Below are 16,951 nucleotides of genomic sequence, written 5' to 3' on the forward strand. Positions count from 1 at the left end.
CGGCAGTGAGCAATTTAATGTAGTAAATCGTCTCAAGGTGCATCACAGTGTTATCAAACAAAATTTGACATTGAGCTGCATGAGGATATAATGGGAGAGATGATCAAAACTTTGGTGAAATGCCCTACCCTGTAGCATGTTGGTGGTTGGGGCGGCGGAGGCATTTAATCAGGCGGGAGGGTGGGGATCCTGCCATCCTCCCGGCTCTACTTCGATTAAGTCCGTGGTGGGAAGGCCCATGAACGGCCTTCCCACCTGCTCGCAATTCAAGTCCTTAAGAAGGCAACTAATTCCCACTGAAAGGCTTCATCCTGCTGCCAGTGGGCTGGGGCTTGCCATGAGGGATGCACAACTAGCGAACCCATGTGGGGTTGCTTTCAGGCTCCTTGGAGTGGGGGGGGGGGGGTTGGGGAACTAACCCCCACCCCATGACCTCCCTCCTGCCATTGCTCGCTTCAGGCCTGGGATCCAGCAATAACCCTAGGCCTTGGCTAGCATTTAAGTTCTGATTGGCCATCAGCTCTCAGTAGTGGGATTTCTGCCCTTGGAATCCTTGATCCTGTGGGAAGGCCTGCTGCTGACCTGTCAACTGCCTGAATGGAACAGGATGTGGTGAGCCTTCGCTAAAAGAGGCAACGCAGGGCTCTTGGCGGCTCACCAGTCGGCGGCCGAGACCCCCATAGCTCCTACAAGGTTCTGCTTATTGGTTTTAAGGAGTATCTTAAAGGAGGAGGGAGTTGGAGAGCTTTAAGGAGAGAAAGCCAGAGCTTAAGCCTTGACAGCTGAAGGCACTGTACCAATGATGGAGCAGTGGCTAGCGTTGGAGTTCAGCCTGGTCAGCAGTAAGGCTTGCAGCGTCATGGTAAATCACTGTATTGTGCCGGAAGCTTTTCTTTTCTATCAAAGAAGAAACTCAAGGAATTCAAATGTCCTTTACTTAAGTTGAAAGTAATGAGAATGTACTTGCCTTTGAAACTCTATCCTAGCAGCCCAGACTTTGGTGTCAAAATTTAGTGGTCTATTAATGGAATTGAAGGGGAAGTACTTAATGTCTTGTAATCCTAAATATTATTAAAGGACCTTCCTATTGGTGTGTCCTGATATGTGTTAAATGAAGAAAAAAACCTGCATTGAGATAGCGCTTTTCATGATCTCAGGACACCACAAAGTGATTTACGAGCAGGAGAAGTACTTTTGGGGAAAAATGTTCCCCCTGCTGGGGGGGGGAGCACAGGAGCGATTGGGGCCGCCATTTTATGTGGGCGGGCCAATTAAGGCCCGCCGATCGTCACATCCACTTGGAAGTGCCATGCTCTCGTTGTGCAGGCGGGGGGAGATTCCCTCAGCTGGGAGTGCGCTCTTTTGTGCATGTGCGCATAAGAGCACACAGATCTCCCTGAGGCTAAATGCTGCCTCGGAGATCGGCTCGGAATTAAAATTTTAATACAAATGATAAAAAAATTTCCCTGACATGTCCCCTCATGTCCATGTCCATGGGACATGTCCATAACTTTGTTGAAAGGTTTGATAAAAATTTAAATAACCTCATGAAACCTCGTCCCGCCCGTGGATGAGGTTTCATGCTTTTCCACAAGCCCACCAGGGCTCCTGGCCTGCCTGCCAATCTTAAGGTTGGACGAGCAAGTCCATTAATGACCTTAATTAGTTTTTTAATGGCCTCAATAGGCCGTTGACAGGTTGGCAGGTGCACAGCTGACTCGGCTGCGCCCCTGCCGACCTGAAAATGGAAATGACGCAGGGTGATGTTGGGAGTCACCCCTGCTCGCTGACCGGAAGCTTCTGCCCTTGGAGTTTAATCCATGTTGTAACGCAGGAAATGAGATGGCAAATCTGCACACAGCAAGGTCCCATAAACAATAAATGAAATCTCTAGGTATTGGTTGCGGGATAGATGGCGGCCAGGAGAGCTCCCTTGCTTTACTTTAAAATAGTCCCGTGGCATCTTTTAGATCCACCTCTGTTTAATGTCTCATACGAAAAAAGACAGCCTTTCTGATAGTGCAGCACACCCTCGGTATTGCACTGATGTGCTAGACTTGGAAGATGCATCAAGACTTTGGAATTGGACTTGAACTTTTTACCTGACTGGAAGCCACATACTGTTCTTAATTATGATATCACTGCTGGTTTATTGATTCAAAATATACAGCCTTTTCTCTACAAATAACAAGAAGGCTCATGGTGGAAAAAGGCTATTTTATGATATGATTGAAGCTATGTGACTGATTATTGAGAAAGATAAGCAGGAAAGTTAAATGATGAATGACTCCAAAATGGAGGCAATTCTATAAGTTTTTAAATTGAAAGTCAACATGAAGATAATATGATCCACCCTTTTTTCAAAGGTAGCAATGAATGATTTTTGACAGTAGAAGGCACTGTCCACTATCACTGCTATGACCACCGATTCAACAGTATGCATGTTTTCACAGTACCTCTCGTAGCAGAATGATTGAAATCATTACCAAGAGGCACTTTAAGAGATTGCACCAAAAGGGGTGAGAGGGGAGTGCAAAAAGAAATGTACTCAGAGTAAAAGGAGTTGGCAAGGACAATGTAAGGGAGATTTCTAAAGTACAGGAGAGCAAATACAGAAGGAATGATCATTTCTTGGCTGCAAAGTGAGGACCAAGCAAGTGTATGCAGCAACAAACTGGTGAGGATTTTCTCTGGGTTTCAGTTCCTAGATAGTGCACATCTGACTGAGGATCAAGCTTATCCCTTGGCGTACTGTGATTGTGCCCTACAGTGAATCACGACACCATTTGCAAAATTATTTTTAAGGCTGTGAAGGCCATTTGATAATGACTGATTGATTTATGATTATTAATATGGCAAAATTAATAGCAGAAACTTGGAGGGACAACTGGTTAAAACTGTTACTTCTGTTTGATTGTGGTAACTAAGAGCTAAATGCTTGAATATTGTTGAAATGAGAGACATGTTGCCAAAGCTTTTTATCTTGAACTAATTAGGAGAAACGCAAGAATACCACATTTCAAACAATCACAATTTATACTACAGGAGAAAAGGGTGCTCTGATTGGCTGGCAAGTTGACTCTGGCTGAGGCATTGCATTGGAGAAAGCAGCAGGGAACTGTAGGCTCCTGAGCAATTCAAAAAAAGTATAAGGTTTGCCTTTTGTTTGCAGAACAGGTTGCTGGTAGCAAGTGTAAATGAGCCACATTGCAAGCTCATCTGATTATCTTAAATTGGTTGTTAGTCTAGCACACTCAGAATTGTTCAGCAAGTGTTGCCCAATCAGGAAACCACATCCAACAGTAGATGCTTTGTTTTGCTAAATACCTAACAGTTCAGATGTGTACTGTAGCAAATGGTTTCATCACCCAATATAAAAATGTTTAGTCCTCTTTTAGCAATGTGCATTTATAGTGTGCATTTAATGTAGTAAAAAAATCCTAAGGCATTTATTTCACAGCTGGGGATCCAATCCTGACCTGAAGTAAGAGTAATTTGGAGAAGTATTTGAAGGTGCTGGTTAAGCAATAATTTTTAAGGATACTTTTGAAGATGGGTGTGGTAATATATAGCAAGGTCAGAAGCTTAAGAGATTGTTTCAGAGAAAAATGGTAATGGCTTTGGCACCTGGCAGAGCGAAAGGATGTTCAACGCACAAGCCAGAATTAAAAGAACAGTTGTACAGAGCTGGTGGGGAGATCACAGACCATAAGATGGTGGAAGTGAAGGTATAGAGAGATTTGTAGACTGTAATTAGGATTTTGAAGCCAGTGCACTGGAGCCAGCAGCACACATTGTCTGTAAGGTTTGGTGAGGATGAATGATGGCTAAGCAGCACTTTGTCCATAATCATTTTTTTGTTCATTCTTGGGATTGGTGGGCATTGCTAATAAGACAAGTGTGTGTTGTCCATCCCTTTGTTGACCATGAGAAAGTAATGATGAGCTGCCTTCCTGAACCTTTGCAGTGGAGAAGATACTCACAGTGTTGTTCCATAGGGAGTTTCAGGATTTTGACCCAATAATGATGAAGGAATGATGATTTATGTCCAAATTGAGATGGTGTGTAACCTGCAGTGGAATTTGGTGGTGGTGTTCCCATCAAATGGGGAGTGAAATTCTGGATGCATTAGAGGTTAATGTGAGGTCCAAGCTTACCAGGCTGCTGAAGAGAAGAACTGGAAAAGTTGACTCTGGAACAGAAGTCAGGTTTCAGTGGCTGTGGAGGGGGTGCGTGGCGAATAGACATGGGTGATATTTTAGGAAGTAAAATTGGCTCTGGAGTTTAAAGATTAGTTCATGTCAAAGAAGGTCCAGCCATGCAACTTTTGCAACCGTGGAGTTGTTGTGATCAGGAATTAAAGCGCAGTGCTTCTGGTGGTAGCCAAACAAGATAGCATTGGACTTTCCAGTGTTGTGCTGCAGGAAATTTTGTACTGTCCATAACTTCATGTTAGGCAGTCAGACAATGCAGCTGCAATTGTGGAACCAAGGTTGACAGTGGAGAGGGTGTGGTATGGTCACATATGTAAGGAGGGTGGCCACTTGTTTATTGAGAAACTGAAACTAATACCTTAGGTTTTAACTCTGGCTGTGATGGCCTAGCATTCTCCTTTCATACTTTTAACACTCCTCTTCCCCTTCCTGCTCACTTGCTTTTTGATGCTTCAGCAAAAATTAGTTTGAGGAATATAAAACTACAACATCTAAAAGGCAAACTTTTTTGTGTTTCTACGAAGGTCAGCCTTAGGATTCAATGCTTTGAAGAATCTGCTTGTGTATATTTAAGGGGAACTTTGGGCACGCTATCTGCTTCATGCAAAATAATGTGGATGCACCTGGGTGACAATCTGATTTGCATTACTGGTGTTGATGCTATTAGACTGGAGAATCTCAGATTTTATTTTAAATATTAGGTAACAAAGTATCAAAAAATATCTTTGGGCAACAAATACAGCAAACAGATCAGTGGAATAGGTGCATTGCAAAGTAATATTTTGGCGCTTATGTTGAATGTTTTTCATTGAGCGAGTTGATTACTTGCAAAAGTCCGCATAGAATTTGTAGATGGGATATTTGATGTGGATAGAAACTCTGATCTATATAAGGGATGCAAATAATATGTGCAGTGATTCTATAGCCTGCTCTTTAAGGCATCAACAGTGAATTAAGGATCATGTAATTTGGTAGTAATGTAGCTCCCCTTAGGAAGCCTGAGAAATGTCAAAAGTTTGATTTAATTAGACAGAAAATTGGCTTTTTGAAACTATGTTTTTAATATCAAGGTTGAATTTTACTTGCATATGTCCAGTTTTTGGAAAAGTTGGTGAATTTATTCAAAGCAAAGAAGAATCTGTTTGCTTTTTCTTAATAAATACATTTTAAAATTAATAAACTAAGCTCAAAATAAAATCTAATATTTTTACTATATTGGGATGAGATAGAACAGGTTTTAAAATATAGAATTGTTTGTTTATTGCACTAATATGAAACTATTGGTTTTCAGTGATTGGTATTTTTGTAATGGGGTTTTTTTTACTTCATGGTGTGTGGACTAATTAATAATAAAATTCTGGCTTGAGGATGGCAGAATTCCCTGGAAATGCTGGCACTGTAATGTTAAAGGAAAAGGTAATTACTGGGAGAATATTTCCAGCTCCCACATTGGAGACTTGAAATGACTGGTCTCTGTGGAACTAAAGAAATTACTTTAAATTGCAAATACTTCCTGATTATAGAAGGCTTGACTTTTCGTTGAATGGGAGTAGTTTACATCAGAAACATTCTTTTTTGGTATTTTAAACATTGGTGGTTTGCTGGTTATACAACTGTACTGTCAGTATATTTGAATATCTAGTCTTCTAAGCGTAACAGTTTAGTATAAAGTAAGATGAAACTATTTATAATAAGTCTTCAATGTTAGAATATTTATTAAATGCTGATTGTAATTACATATATTATAAAATAGAATTTTAAGCTCCAAGTAATTCCTTTTGTCATGGTTTGCATCTTAAACAGGTAATGAAATTGATTTGTCTGTATCATCTGTACACTCATGGAAGCCTGCTTCTCCTCCACCTGAGCAGAGAGTGAACACTGTTGAGTCTAAAACTCCAACTGAAAGAAGACGACGCTTTGCGAACCTTGCTGCAACAATTAGCTCCTGGGACGACGACTTGAGCCAACCAACTATAAAGCAAAACAAACCACCAGGACAGCCTGGTACTGCTTGTTTATCAGTTTCTTCTACAGCAAACAGAGCTGTGGCTACAGACGATAGTAGCAGTGTTAAACAAGCTGCAACAAGCCCTCAAAGACTAGTAGAAAGCACGGTTAATAAATCGGCCTTTACTGTCTCACAGGTAGGTGAAGGTATAAAAAAAACTTCAAAAATCATATTAGTCAATTGTGATTCTCAATACCTCGTTGCTTTGTTTTTTTTAAATAATCTAGTTTACTAATCCTATGAAGTTTGCCTTAAATTGCTGTCCTGTTGAATCAAAGTACTTTGTTGTATCTTTAAAAAGGGTATAGGCTTATTAGCTCATGCCCCTATGAAAATTTTTTTATGCCATTTGAATTCTTTTTGCTGGACAAGAAACATTTCATGGTTACTATCTTCCCCATCCCCTTGAATTTTCTAGCAAGACTATCATGCCTTCTGCTGAGATATGGTTTTGTTGGTACAAAAACAAAAAATGTTGAAAATACTCAGCAAGTCAAGGAACATCTATGCACAGAACCAGAGTTAGCGTTTCAAGTCAATGATCCTTCTAAACAATAGTTTTGTTGGTACTGATTGCCTTCCAGTTCATTGCCCTAAACAGTCATCTTTTTTAATGTGAGTGTCTAGGAAGTGAGCATTGGCAGCGTATTTGACTGTGGATGAGTGGGATTGGATTATCCACAACAGTTGAACTTGGATTTATCCTTATCAGATGCTGACAGGAAACATTTGATAGCGATCAAGAGTTATGTTCCGAGCTTTTTTACATTCAACTAGGAGAACCCATTTGTAGCTCCCAGGTTTAGGTTCATCAAACTAGGGCTAAGTTACATGGTTACTTTGGTAAATTGGCCACTGGTGGAGCTCTACTACAACGTTAAAACATATCTTGACTTGGGGACGTTGGTGCAGATGCCCAATGTGCATCTGACTTACAATGCATTAGAGTGATAAAGTATGGCAGATGTTCAGTGATGCCCAAGCAGTCACTGCAAAGCACCGGTTCTTTTACCACAGAATGGAAAACTAGTGGCTTCTTGGCTAAAGAGTGACACATTCATAGATTGATTAAAGCAGTATCCAGAGCTGTTGTGTTATGGGAAACGTCATTAAGTAGAAACGAAAATGAATTTAACAACAAACACTTTAAAACTTGATTTCTGGAAGTAACAATTGTGGTATAATTTGTGTCTAACAGCAATTTAAATTTGTCTTTCAGATTGGAAGAAAAATTCTGATAGCTTTGAAGTGTCATATTTTTAGATATACATAATTCTGCTGGCTTCACTTATACTGGTTAACTGGTTTTTTCAGGGAAGAGTTTGTTTGCCTAAAGTGCTCAGTCCAAAGAAAACTGAAGAGCTCAAGTCACCAGTACCTGAAAGGACACTTGCTGAGGAAAAAGTCCAGCCTAATCCAAAGAAAACTGAAACCAAAACATTACCAGCAAAAGGAACATCTGTCCAGCATCAGACCCAGCCTGGAGATCAACAAACCAAAGCGCTGACAGCCCAGGTTCAGCCTAGAGACAATCTAGCTACTCCAGGTAAGCTGTTTCTCAAGCAATATTAGGTTGTACATGAGTTGATTGAAGTTACTGAGGCCAATATTCTTTTGTCTATGCAATGCAAAGACCTCCAAAATCAGGAGTCTATTATTTTTACTTTCCTGCTGTTGAGTACTTAAAATGGGTTTTCTGACAATTGTTTATTTGTTGCACTTTAATTGATTTTCAAACATTCTTTTCCCATCTCTGGGAAATCAATTGGAATGCCCCAGTTACTCACCTGAGAGAGAATTTTTCTCAGTGCAAACTGGAGGTCACATCTGAGATCTTCCAATTTGTAAGACACTGAATAGTGACTTTACTTGCAGTCCAATATAGTTTGTGCCGTACAGACCATTGGGGAAAGAATGCTACAATGCCTGATTTAAATGAAGTTCCCTTTTTATATGGTTCCACTTATTGATAATTTCTAAAGTATGAACAATCACTTTTAAGAAAATGTATGCTATGTAACCGTAATTCTTGCAGCTTGATTCCTGCACTTGTGTTTAGAAATTGCATGCACCAGGACAATTGAATTTCTCGGTTTCACCTGCTGATGAATTGAAGGTTTATTTTATTGTAATTATGCGATGACATCTTTAATCCCCAAATGTGTTACAGGTGGTACTGGAGCCAAGTCTTTCCTGGAACGTTTTGGTGAGCGTTGCCAACAGCACGTTGTATCAAGTCCTGCCCCATCCACTCCTGGACAGAGAGCTCCCAATGTTACACCCAACACAAAAGCAATTCAGGAGCGACTTTTTAAACAGCAGGAACCTTCTGCTACAGCAAATCTAACACGGCAACTTAAACAGGTCTGAACTTAAGCTTTACATCAGGATTCATTCTGGGGTCCTGGATAAACACCACATGTCTTGATCTGTCTCTGCAGCTCCTTAGAAAGAAAGGCTTGTGTTTATATAGTACCTTTCATGCCCTTGGGACATGCCAAAGCACCTTGCAACCAACGAAGTACTCCTCAACTGTAGTCACTGTTGTTAAGTAGGATTCCACAAATAACACTGTGAAAATGGATAGTTAGTGATGTTAGTTGAAGGATAAATATTGGGTGGGATACATCGAAGAACTATCTTGAGTCTTCCAAATAGTACCATGGGACCTGTTATTTCTACCTGAGACAGCAGATGGGGCCTTGATGTAAAAACTCATCTAAAACATGGGCCAGAATTTTCCCGTCAGCAATTTGGGGGTGAGGCCCGCTCGCCAATGGGAAAATGGCGCGGAATGACGTCGGGAGGAACCCCCGAAGTCATCCCTTTAAATTTTTGGGAAGGCGGTCGAAATCAGCTGTCTGCCCGCCCATCTGTCAATGGCCAATTAAGGCCATTGACAGGCTAATTAAGATCATTAAAGACCTGCTCATCCATCCTTAAGGTTGGCGGGCAGGCCAGGAGCCCCAGCAGGCTTCTGATAACAGATGAAACCTCATCCACTGGTGGGATGAGGTTTCATGTCCGCTTTTAAAAAGTGTAATAAAGTTTGTCGTTTTTATTGACATGTCCCATCTCGTGTGACATTGTCACATGAGGGGGACATGTTAATATTTTTATTTTTCTATTTTTTATCTTTTGTGCACTGTCACTAATCTCCCTGAGACAGCACTTAGTCACAGGGAGCAGTGCGCTCTTTCGCACGCATGCGCGAAAGAGTGCACTTTGACAGCTGGGGATCCCCCCCCCAGGCAGGCCACCGGCCGGGCCTTAATTGGCCCGCCCACTCAAAATGGCGGTGGGCCCCGTTTCGGTGGCAGGGGTTGGCTGTCCACCTGCCGATCTGGTGGGGCCCGCACCCACCAAGGGCAAAATTCTGCCCCTGGCATCTCTGACAGTGCAACACCTTTTCACTACTGCACTGGAGTGTTGGCCTAGATTATGTGTTCAGATCTCTGGGGTCAGACTTGAACTCACGACCTTGTGACTTCAGAAGTTGATGAAGTAATTGAACAGAACCAATGCAACAACTTATATTTATATTGTGCCTTTAACAGAATAAAATGTCTCCACGCGCTTCCCAGGAGTGTTGTAAAGAAAAGTTAGACATCTAGCCACATAAGACAACATCAGTGCAAAACCTTGGTCAAAGAGCATCTTAAGTGAAGATAGAGAGGTGGAGAGGAAAGGCTTAGGGCCTAGGCTGTTCAAGACATGACCACTGGAGCAATTGAATGCTCAAGAGACCAGAATTAGATGAGTGCAGACATATCTGAGTTGTGTGGCTGGAGAGAATTAGAGATAAGGAAGACCAAGGTTGTGCAGGGATTTGAAAACAAGGATGGAAAGGTATTGCTCGAACACAAGGGTGATAGATGAATGCGGCTTGGTGTGAGCTATGATATGGGCAGATGATTTTTAGATAGCTGTGACTTTGTGGAGGTTAGAATGTGGGAAACCAGCTAGGAGTGTGTTGGATGAATCAAGCATAGAGGTAACAAAGACACGTAGATGTGAATGGGGATTTTAGCAATAGATGAAACTGAGGCCGGGGTGAATTTAGGAGAGGTTGCAGAGTTGGAAATAGGCAGTCTTAGTGATGGCGCAGATGTGCGGCTAGAAGCTCATCTTGAGGCGAAGTGTGACACCAAGGTTGCAAATAGACTGGTTTAGTCTCAGACAGTTGCCAGTTAGGGGGATGGAGTTGGTAGCTAGGGAATGAACTTTGGAGTGGTGACCGGAGACAGTGACTTCAGTCTTCCCAATATCTAATTCAAGGAAATTTCTGCTCATCCAGTACTACTGGATGTTGGATAAGCAGTCTGATAATTTAGCGGCAGTGAAGGAGTCAAGCGGGTTGATGGTGCTGGTTGAAGTGGAACTCGGTTTTCTCAGCATACATGTGCTTTTCGAAAATGTCACCTAGGAGTAGCATACAGATGAGAAATCGGAGAGGGCCAAGGATAGAGGGAGAGAAACCAGGAGTAATGATATGGGAGCGGGAAGAGAAGCCATTGGAATTGATACTCTGGCTGCAATTATATACAGAAGAATGAAACCAGTCAAGTGCAACCCAATTCAGTTGGATGCTTCCAGTGAAGAAGCGTTGGAGGAGGATAGTGTGGTCACCTTTGTCAAAGGCTGTGGACAGGTCGACAAGGAGGGAAAATTTACCTTTGTCACAGTCATATAGGATGTCATTTGTGACTTTGATAAGAGATTTGGTACTGTGGTGGGAATGGAATTTGATTGGAGGGATTCAAACATGGATTTCCGGGAAAGATGGGCACGGACTTGGGAGGTGCCAAGGTGCTTGAGGACTTGAGGGAAAAGGGAGGTTGGGATGGGATGGTAGTTTGTATGACAGTGGGACCAAGGGCTGTTTTTATGAGGAGAGGGCTAATGCTGACCAATTTGTGGAGAAAGGAACAGCACCTGAATTGAGAGAATGTTAACAATATCAGTTATCAAGTGCACCAGGAAAAGGAAGTTGAGTGGTCAGCAGTTTAATGGCACCAGGGTTGAGAGAGAGCAGGGGTGGATCTCATGGACAAGATGAGAACAGGGAGGGTATGAAGGGCGATGAAACTAGAGAAAGGTGTGAGTTCAGGTATAGGGCAGGGAGAATTTTGAGAAAGTTTGGGCCAGTGGAAGGGAGGGATATACAGAGACAGCCTTTCAATCTTTTTGACAAAGCCCATGATTTCTGCAGACCTATTATTGGAGATGAGGGTAGAGGAGACAGGAAAAGAGTTTAAGAAGAAGGCTGTAGTTGAGAAAAGAAGAAGGGATTATCTTTGTATACCAGGCTCATCCTGGAATGCAGAGCAGTTTTAGCAGACGAGAGCATGACTCATAGTGCTGTGTAGTCCAGTTACATCTGGTGGTGAATGGCTGGGCCATTTGTCCGCTATATCCTTTCTTGTCTGCTTTGTTGGAATTAAGGGAGCCAAGATGACGGCTGTACTGGGGGGGGGTTACCCAGGCAGCAGCCAGGGTGAGAGAGTGATGCAGCATCAGTGGTGGAGGTAAGAGTGTGTTTGCGCAAATGAGTAGCTGCAGAAATATGAGGCAGGATTTCCCTCCTGTTGGGGGGGAAGTTGAAGTGCGGGCGCACAGAGGTGCGCCCCGATTGGGGGCATGCCTCCATTTTACGTGGGCAGGCCAATTAAGGCCCACCCAGCATGACATCAGCACGGAAGCGCTGTGCGGTACTTGTGCGGGCGGCGGGGAACCTCTAAACCCGAGAGTGCGCTCTTTCACACATGCCAAGTGCTGCCTCCGGGAGATTGTCTCTACTGTACAAATTATTAAAAATAGAAGAAAAAATCCCTGACATGTCCCCTCATGTGACACTGTTACATTAATTGGGACATGTCCATAACCTTTTTAAAAACTTTAATTAAAGTTTTAAAAACCTACATGAAACCTCATCCCACCCTTAAGGTTGAATGGGCAGATCCATTAATTACTTCAATGACTCTGTTAATGGCCCCACTTGGCCATTGACAGGTCGGCAGAAGCACAGCTGATTTTCTGAGCCCCCTCCTTCCTGAAAATTTAAATGGGGTGCGGTGACGTTGGGAGTCACCACATGTCATTTTACACATTGGCAAGTGGGCCCGCCCCCCGACGGGAAAATCCTGCCCATTATGTTGAACCGGGCCAAGAGTTAGATAGTTGTGGCTTGGAAATTGCAGTCTTAAGCGAATTGGGGGATAGTTTTTTTTAAGTCTGGATACAGAAGGTGGTAGGTTTTGAGGTCAAAGGGAGATATGGGTGGAGAGTGACACAAGGGAGTGATCAGACATTCTCATTTTTGTGTTTGATATGTTGGGAGCAGCAAGACCATGTAAAATGGGAAGGTTAAGTGGGGGGACTGTGAATACGGGTTGGGGAGTTTACATGAAGAGAGATTAAGGGTGTCTAAGAGGGCAGTGAACTTTGGAGAGAGAGCGTAAATTGAAAATGAGAATAAGGGATTGCTCCTTGCAGAGACTGACAGAGAAAAGGAGTGAAGATATCTCAGTGAGACAGCTTTTATCATACTTGCAAGGACACTCGGGAACGGAATGCAGAGAGAGGCAGTGAGAACTGAACTGCTGGCAAATCCAGAGGGTCAGCAATGAGAGGGGTGAGTTGGACTGGAAGGAGATTGAACATTCCAACAGCATGCCTGCTGTCTTGCCAACGAGAGGGTAGAATGGAGAAAGTTGGGTTGCTTCCCATAATGCACCAGTGCCATGTGCCTCAGTGAGTCCTCAGGATGTCAAGAGACTGAGAGGGAAGCTGTAGGCTTATGTAAAAGAGAGTCAAGCTTGGGACGACGGCAAGAGAGTAGGAAGATTGAGGAACACTGAAAAATTTGTGTAGAGAATTAGGAGGGCAAAGCACCCGAGAGGGGTGAGACAAAAGAAGGCATGATGCTAAGTTTCCAGGGTGGGTAAAGAAAGAAGTTGCACTCAGAATAGGCATGCAGATGAACACAGGGAAAACAAATAGGCTGGGTTACATAAAAATTAGGATATATAAAAATCAGGTAGTAAACAGGAAATAGGTAGGAGATAATAGAAAGGAGTTCAGAGTTAAAATTGAAAGTAGGATAACAATGACTTGGATAGGGTGGAGTTAACATGGAGTATTGGCGAACTGTTTTCTAAATTTGACAGGCATCCTGAATGAAGGCCAGAAGCTCTTTTGAGTTTAGAGTATCAACTGCTCTTTTCTCTACACAGGATCACCAATCGTCACTACGTTAACTGCAGTGATCTCATCTTCCTATTTCCTGCGATTCACACCTTTTCTCCGAGCCTCATTCCACCTCATAGCAACTTGTCCTCGAACAAGCACAGTAAAACCTATTTAGATTATTTTTCCCTACTCTTCCATTCCCGTAGGAGAGTTCCAAATATCTCCTTGTTGCACAACTTGTGCTTCTCCAGCAGAAGTTTTACAATACCTTAAGCTTGAATAATTGTTAACTAATTTCCTGCCACTCTGTGTACATAATTGTATTAAGCACGTAGATAATAGCTCAACCTATTTGCACAACTATATTTTGACTTGATTTATTTTAAACCAGAATCATGATTCTGAACGGTATCATTAAATCCTATCCAGTTTGTATTGTTTGGGATTAATGGAGCATTTTTAAAAAATCTATATAAAATTTATGTTTTGTCAACATTCTCACATTCAGAGTATTGAAAACTAAAACTTTGAATTTCCTGGCTCTCTCATATTCCTCATTCTTTACTTTTAATCTTGTGTTATTTTTTGTTGTGATAAGTTACTCAATTGAATATGTATTTTGACAAATTATGTTTTTTAGAAATTCAGTTTCTATGTGGACAAATTTTATAGTGCAGTGCCAGGTTTAATGGGAGATTGATGAAGCTTCTTTCCTCCATTTCCAATGTAGAAAGAGTGCATTAAGCGTAAATTAGGAATCTAAGGCAATATGTTGGACTGCTCTCCTGTTCTTTTGCCTTTTGTTGCTTTAAGCATAAACATCAATTATAAAAAACCATAGAATAAATCTTTGTCTTTTACAAGTTCATGTTATTCAATCCACCATGAGTACTCAGTCAAATCATATAATACAATTCCATATAATTATATCATTCTTTATTACTGAGTTCGTGATTCACTATAAGAACTGAGATACCCTGTTTTTTAACTCCAGCTTGATGATAGCAACCAGTGGTTTGCTCAAAATTCTAATGCCAATTTTACCTTTTCATCTCCACATTCCATGAATACTTACACTTGACTATAATACAGCATAAGATGCACAAAGCAGACTTCCAATAACATGGAACCAAAAGGGTACACTCACGTCCATCTTGACCTCCACCAATGATACTGTTACCACAGTTATATGATCCATTTAAGTTTTTCAACGTGGTCAGAATATTGTGCTCGTCTGGCGGGTGCGTGCCCAACCCAAAAGAGCGTAAAATAATGTGCGATGATGTCTGGCTAGCGTCCCGACGTCATCACGCACTTGCGCGATATTTCTGTCAGCAGGTGCGCCACAGTTGGCAGGCAGGCGAAAAGACCAAGCGGTCTTTGGATCTTTTGCAAAACCTCATCCACGGGCGGGATGAAGTTTCATTCAGTGATTTAAAAAAAAAAATTCTAACTAATTTCTAATATGTTCCTACTCACATAATCACATGAGGGGACATGTTATTGACATTCTTAAAGTATTTTTTATTTTCAAAATTCTTCAGCTCCCTGAGGCAGCTCTGTGCCGTTAATTGGCCAGCCATCGTGAAATCCATTTCGGGGCCCAATTGTGGCTGCACCCGCCCGACAAGGGCAAAGTTCTGCCCCGTGTTACTACTATAAATTGTCCAAACAACATGTCCCAGACCTCAAGGCATGTCTGAGTGACCATCCCATTCCTTCAGCTTCTCATCCTTTGCAAAGCATCCCTGTTCAGCAGAACTGAAAGCTGTTTTAACTCATTGTATGTTGATCTCACAAACCACCCATTGACATACATAGCTCGTGTGAACCCACATTTCCGCAGATGCATGTTGCATAAAATGGGAATTTAAGGCGGAAGATTGCATTAGTTGATAGAATTTTAAAATGTACCTCCTGTTCTGTTAAATTCTTTCATAATTCCTTAATAACTCAAACCAGGGTTGTGTTTTATGAATTCTGGGAGGAAAAATAATGTCACAATTTTCATAACTTGCAATATTACTCAGTCACTTTCATTAACAGCATACTTAAATATGCCTCTTGTCAAACTGGAATAATCACTTTTTCATAATTTTGTTGTAATTATATTTCAGGAGCGTGAAAAAGAATTGGCTAATATTCGTAATCGTTTTCAGAAGGGCAACTTGTGGAGTACTGAGAAAAAAGAAAACTGCTTCCCCAAGCTGTCTGAGGTATGTGTTTCTCCTTACATAGTAGTATTATGTAAACTGTGACTCTTTAGGTACTTGCACATTGATGAGGAACACTCTGAATCTTGTTCTTTCCACTTTTCTGAGAAAAGGACAAACCACATTTCATCACCCCCAATATAGTTTGAAGTTAGTAGGAAGAGTTTGTAAGCTGTTAAGGGGGATAATTTTTAAATAACCCAGCATAAGTTCAATTGAGGCACTTTACATAAAGTACTTTGGTTGTCTACCACATCCAGGAATTTGCAACAAAACTCTTGCTGGGCTACTGTAATGCTTATTTGCAATGCTTATCGATGCTTGCTTTTAATGTGGCGATTAGTTAAAGGGATTGACTATTATCTCAAGAAATTGGTGCATATGCTTAGAACATGTTCAAATCCAAAATCAGGCCTCCTACTTTTTAGGTTTGTGATTCCAAAGCAATCTCTGTCATCAATACTGAAGGACTTTATACTTTGCTTTAAACAAAAACAATATATCTAGCATTTTACAGGAGCTTTAGCATAGTAGAATTAACACAATCAGATGAAATTTGGCACTGAGACACATAAGATGGATAAAGTTTGGTAAAAGTGGTCGGTTTTATGAAGTGGCTTAAAGGAGAATTTTAGGGAGTTAATTTCAGGATCTAGGCAGTTGAAGGTACGGCCAGCATTGGTGGAACAGTTAACATCTGGAATGTGCAAGGGGCCAGATTTGGGGTACCCAAGACACCTGAGGGCTGTACATGAGGGTTATAGAGGGCTGGGTCCATGTAAGGATTTAAGTATCTCTGTTCAATTTTAATTTTTAACCAGTTTTCTGTATGATGACATCTGAATTTTGCTTTTAACTTGTTATGGCAGCAATATATCTATATGTATTATATACTGGGATCTGGGCATCGCTGGCAAGGCCAGCATTTGTTGCCCATCCCTAATTGCCCATGAACTGAGTGGCCATTTCAGAGGGTAGTTAAGAGTCAACCACATTGCTGTGGGTCTCGAGTCACACGTGGGCCAGACCAGGCAAGGATGACAGATTTCTTTCCCTAAAGTACATTAGCAAACCAGATAGATTTTTACAACAATCAGTCTTAGATTCATGGTACCATTACTGAGACTAGCTTTCAATCAATTGAAATTTTAAAAAATCAATGAATTGAATTTACTAATTATTTGAATTTAAATTTCACCGGCTGCCATGGTGGGTTTCAAACCCAGGGTATTAGCCTCTGGATTACTGGTCCAATGTCATTAGCTCGACACCACCATCTCTTCTAGCAGCTTTGTAGTATCATAGTAAAACAGTCACACGAA

The 16,951-nt window shown here is 41.6% G+C and overlaps 1 protein-coding gene across 2 annotated transcripts in view; it reads left to right on the plus strand.

Moving 5' to 3' along the window:
* The window catches only part of anln (anillin, actin binding protein), a 105,313-nt gene that overhangs the window by 22,744 nt on the left and 65,618 nt on the right, over window positions 1–16,951 (plus strand). For both annotated transcript variants that reach the window (XM_041184916.1, XM_041184917.1), the window contains exons 4-7: window positions 6,018–6,361; window positions 7,540–7,771; window positions 8,396–8,589; window positions 15,534–15,632. In XM_041184916.1, the coding sequence (XP_041040850.1) occupies window positions 6,018–6,361; window positions 7,540–7,771; window positions 8,396–8,589; window positions 15,534–15,632 (869 nt within the window). The remainder of the gene's footprint in view (window positions 1–6,017; window positions 6,362–7,539; window positions 7,772–8,395; window positions 8,590–15,533; window positions 15,633–16,951) is intronic.

Source organism: Carcharodon carcharias, chromosome 3 (assembly GCF_017639515.1).
Source record: "Carcharodon carcharias isolate sCarCar2 chromosome 3, sCarCar2.pri, whole genome shotgun sequence".
Classification (NCBI taxonomy): domain Eukaryota; kingdom Metazoa; phylum Chordata; class Chondrichthyes; order Lamniformes; family Lamnidae; genus Carcharodon; species Carcharodon carcharias.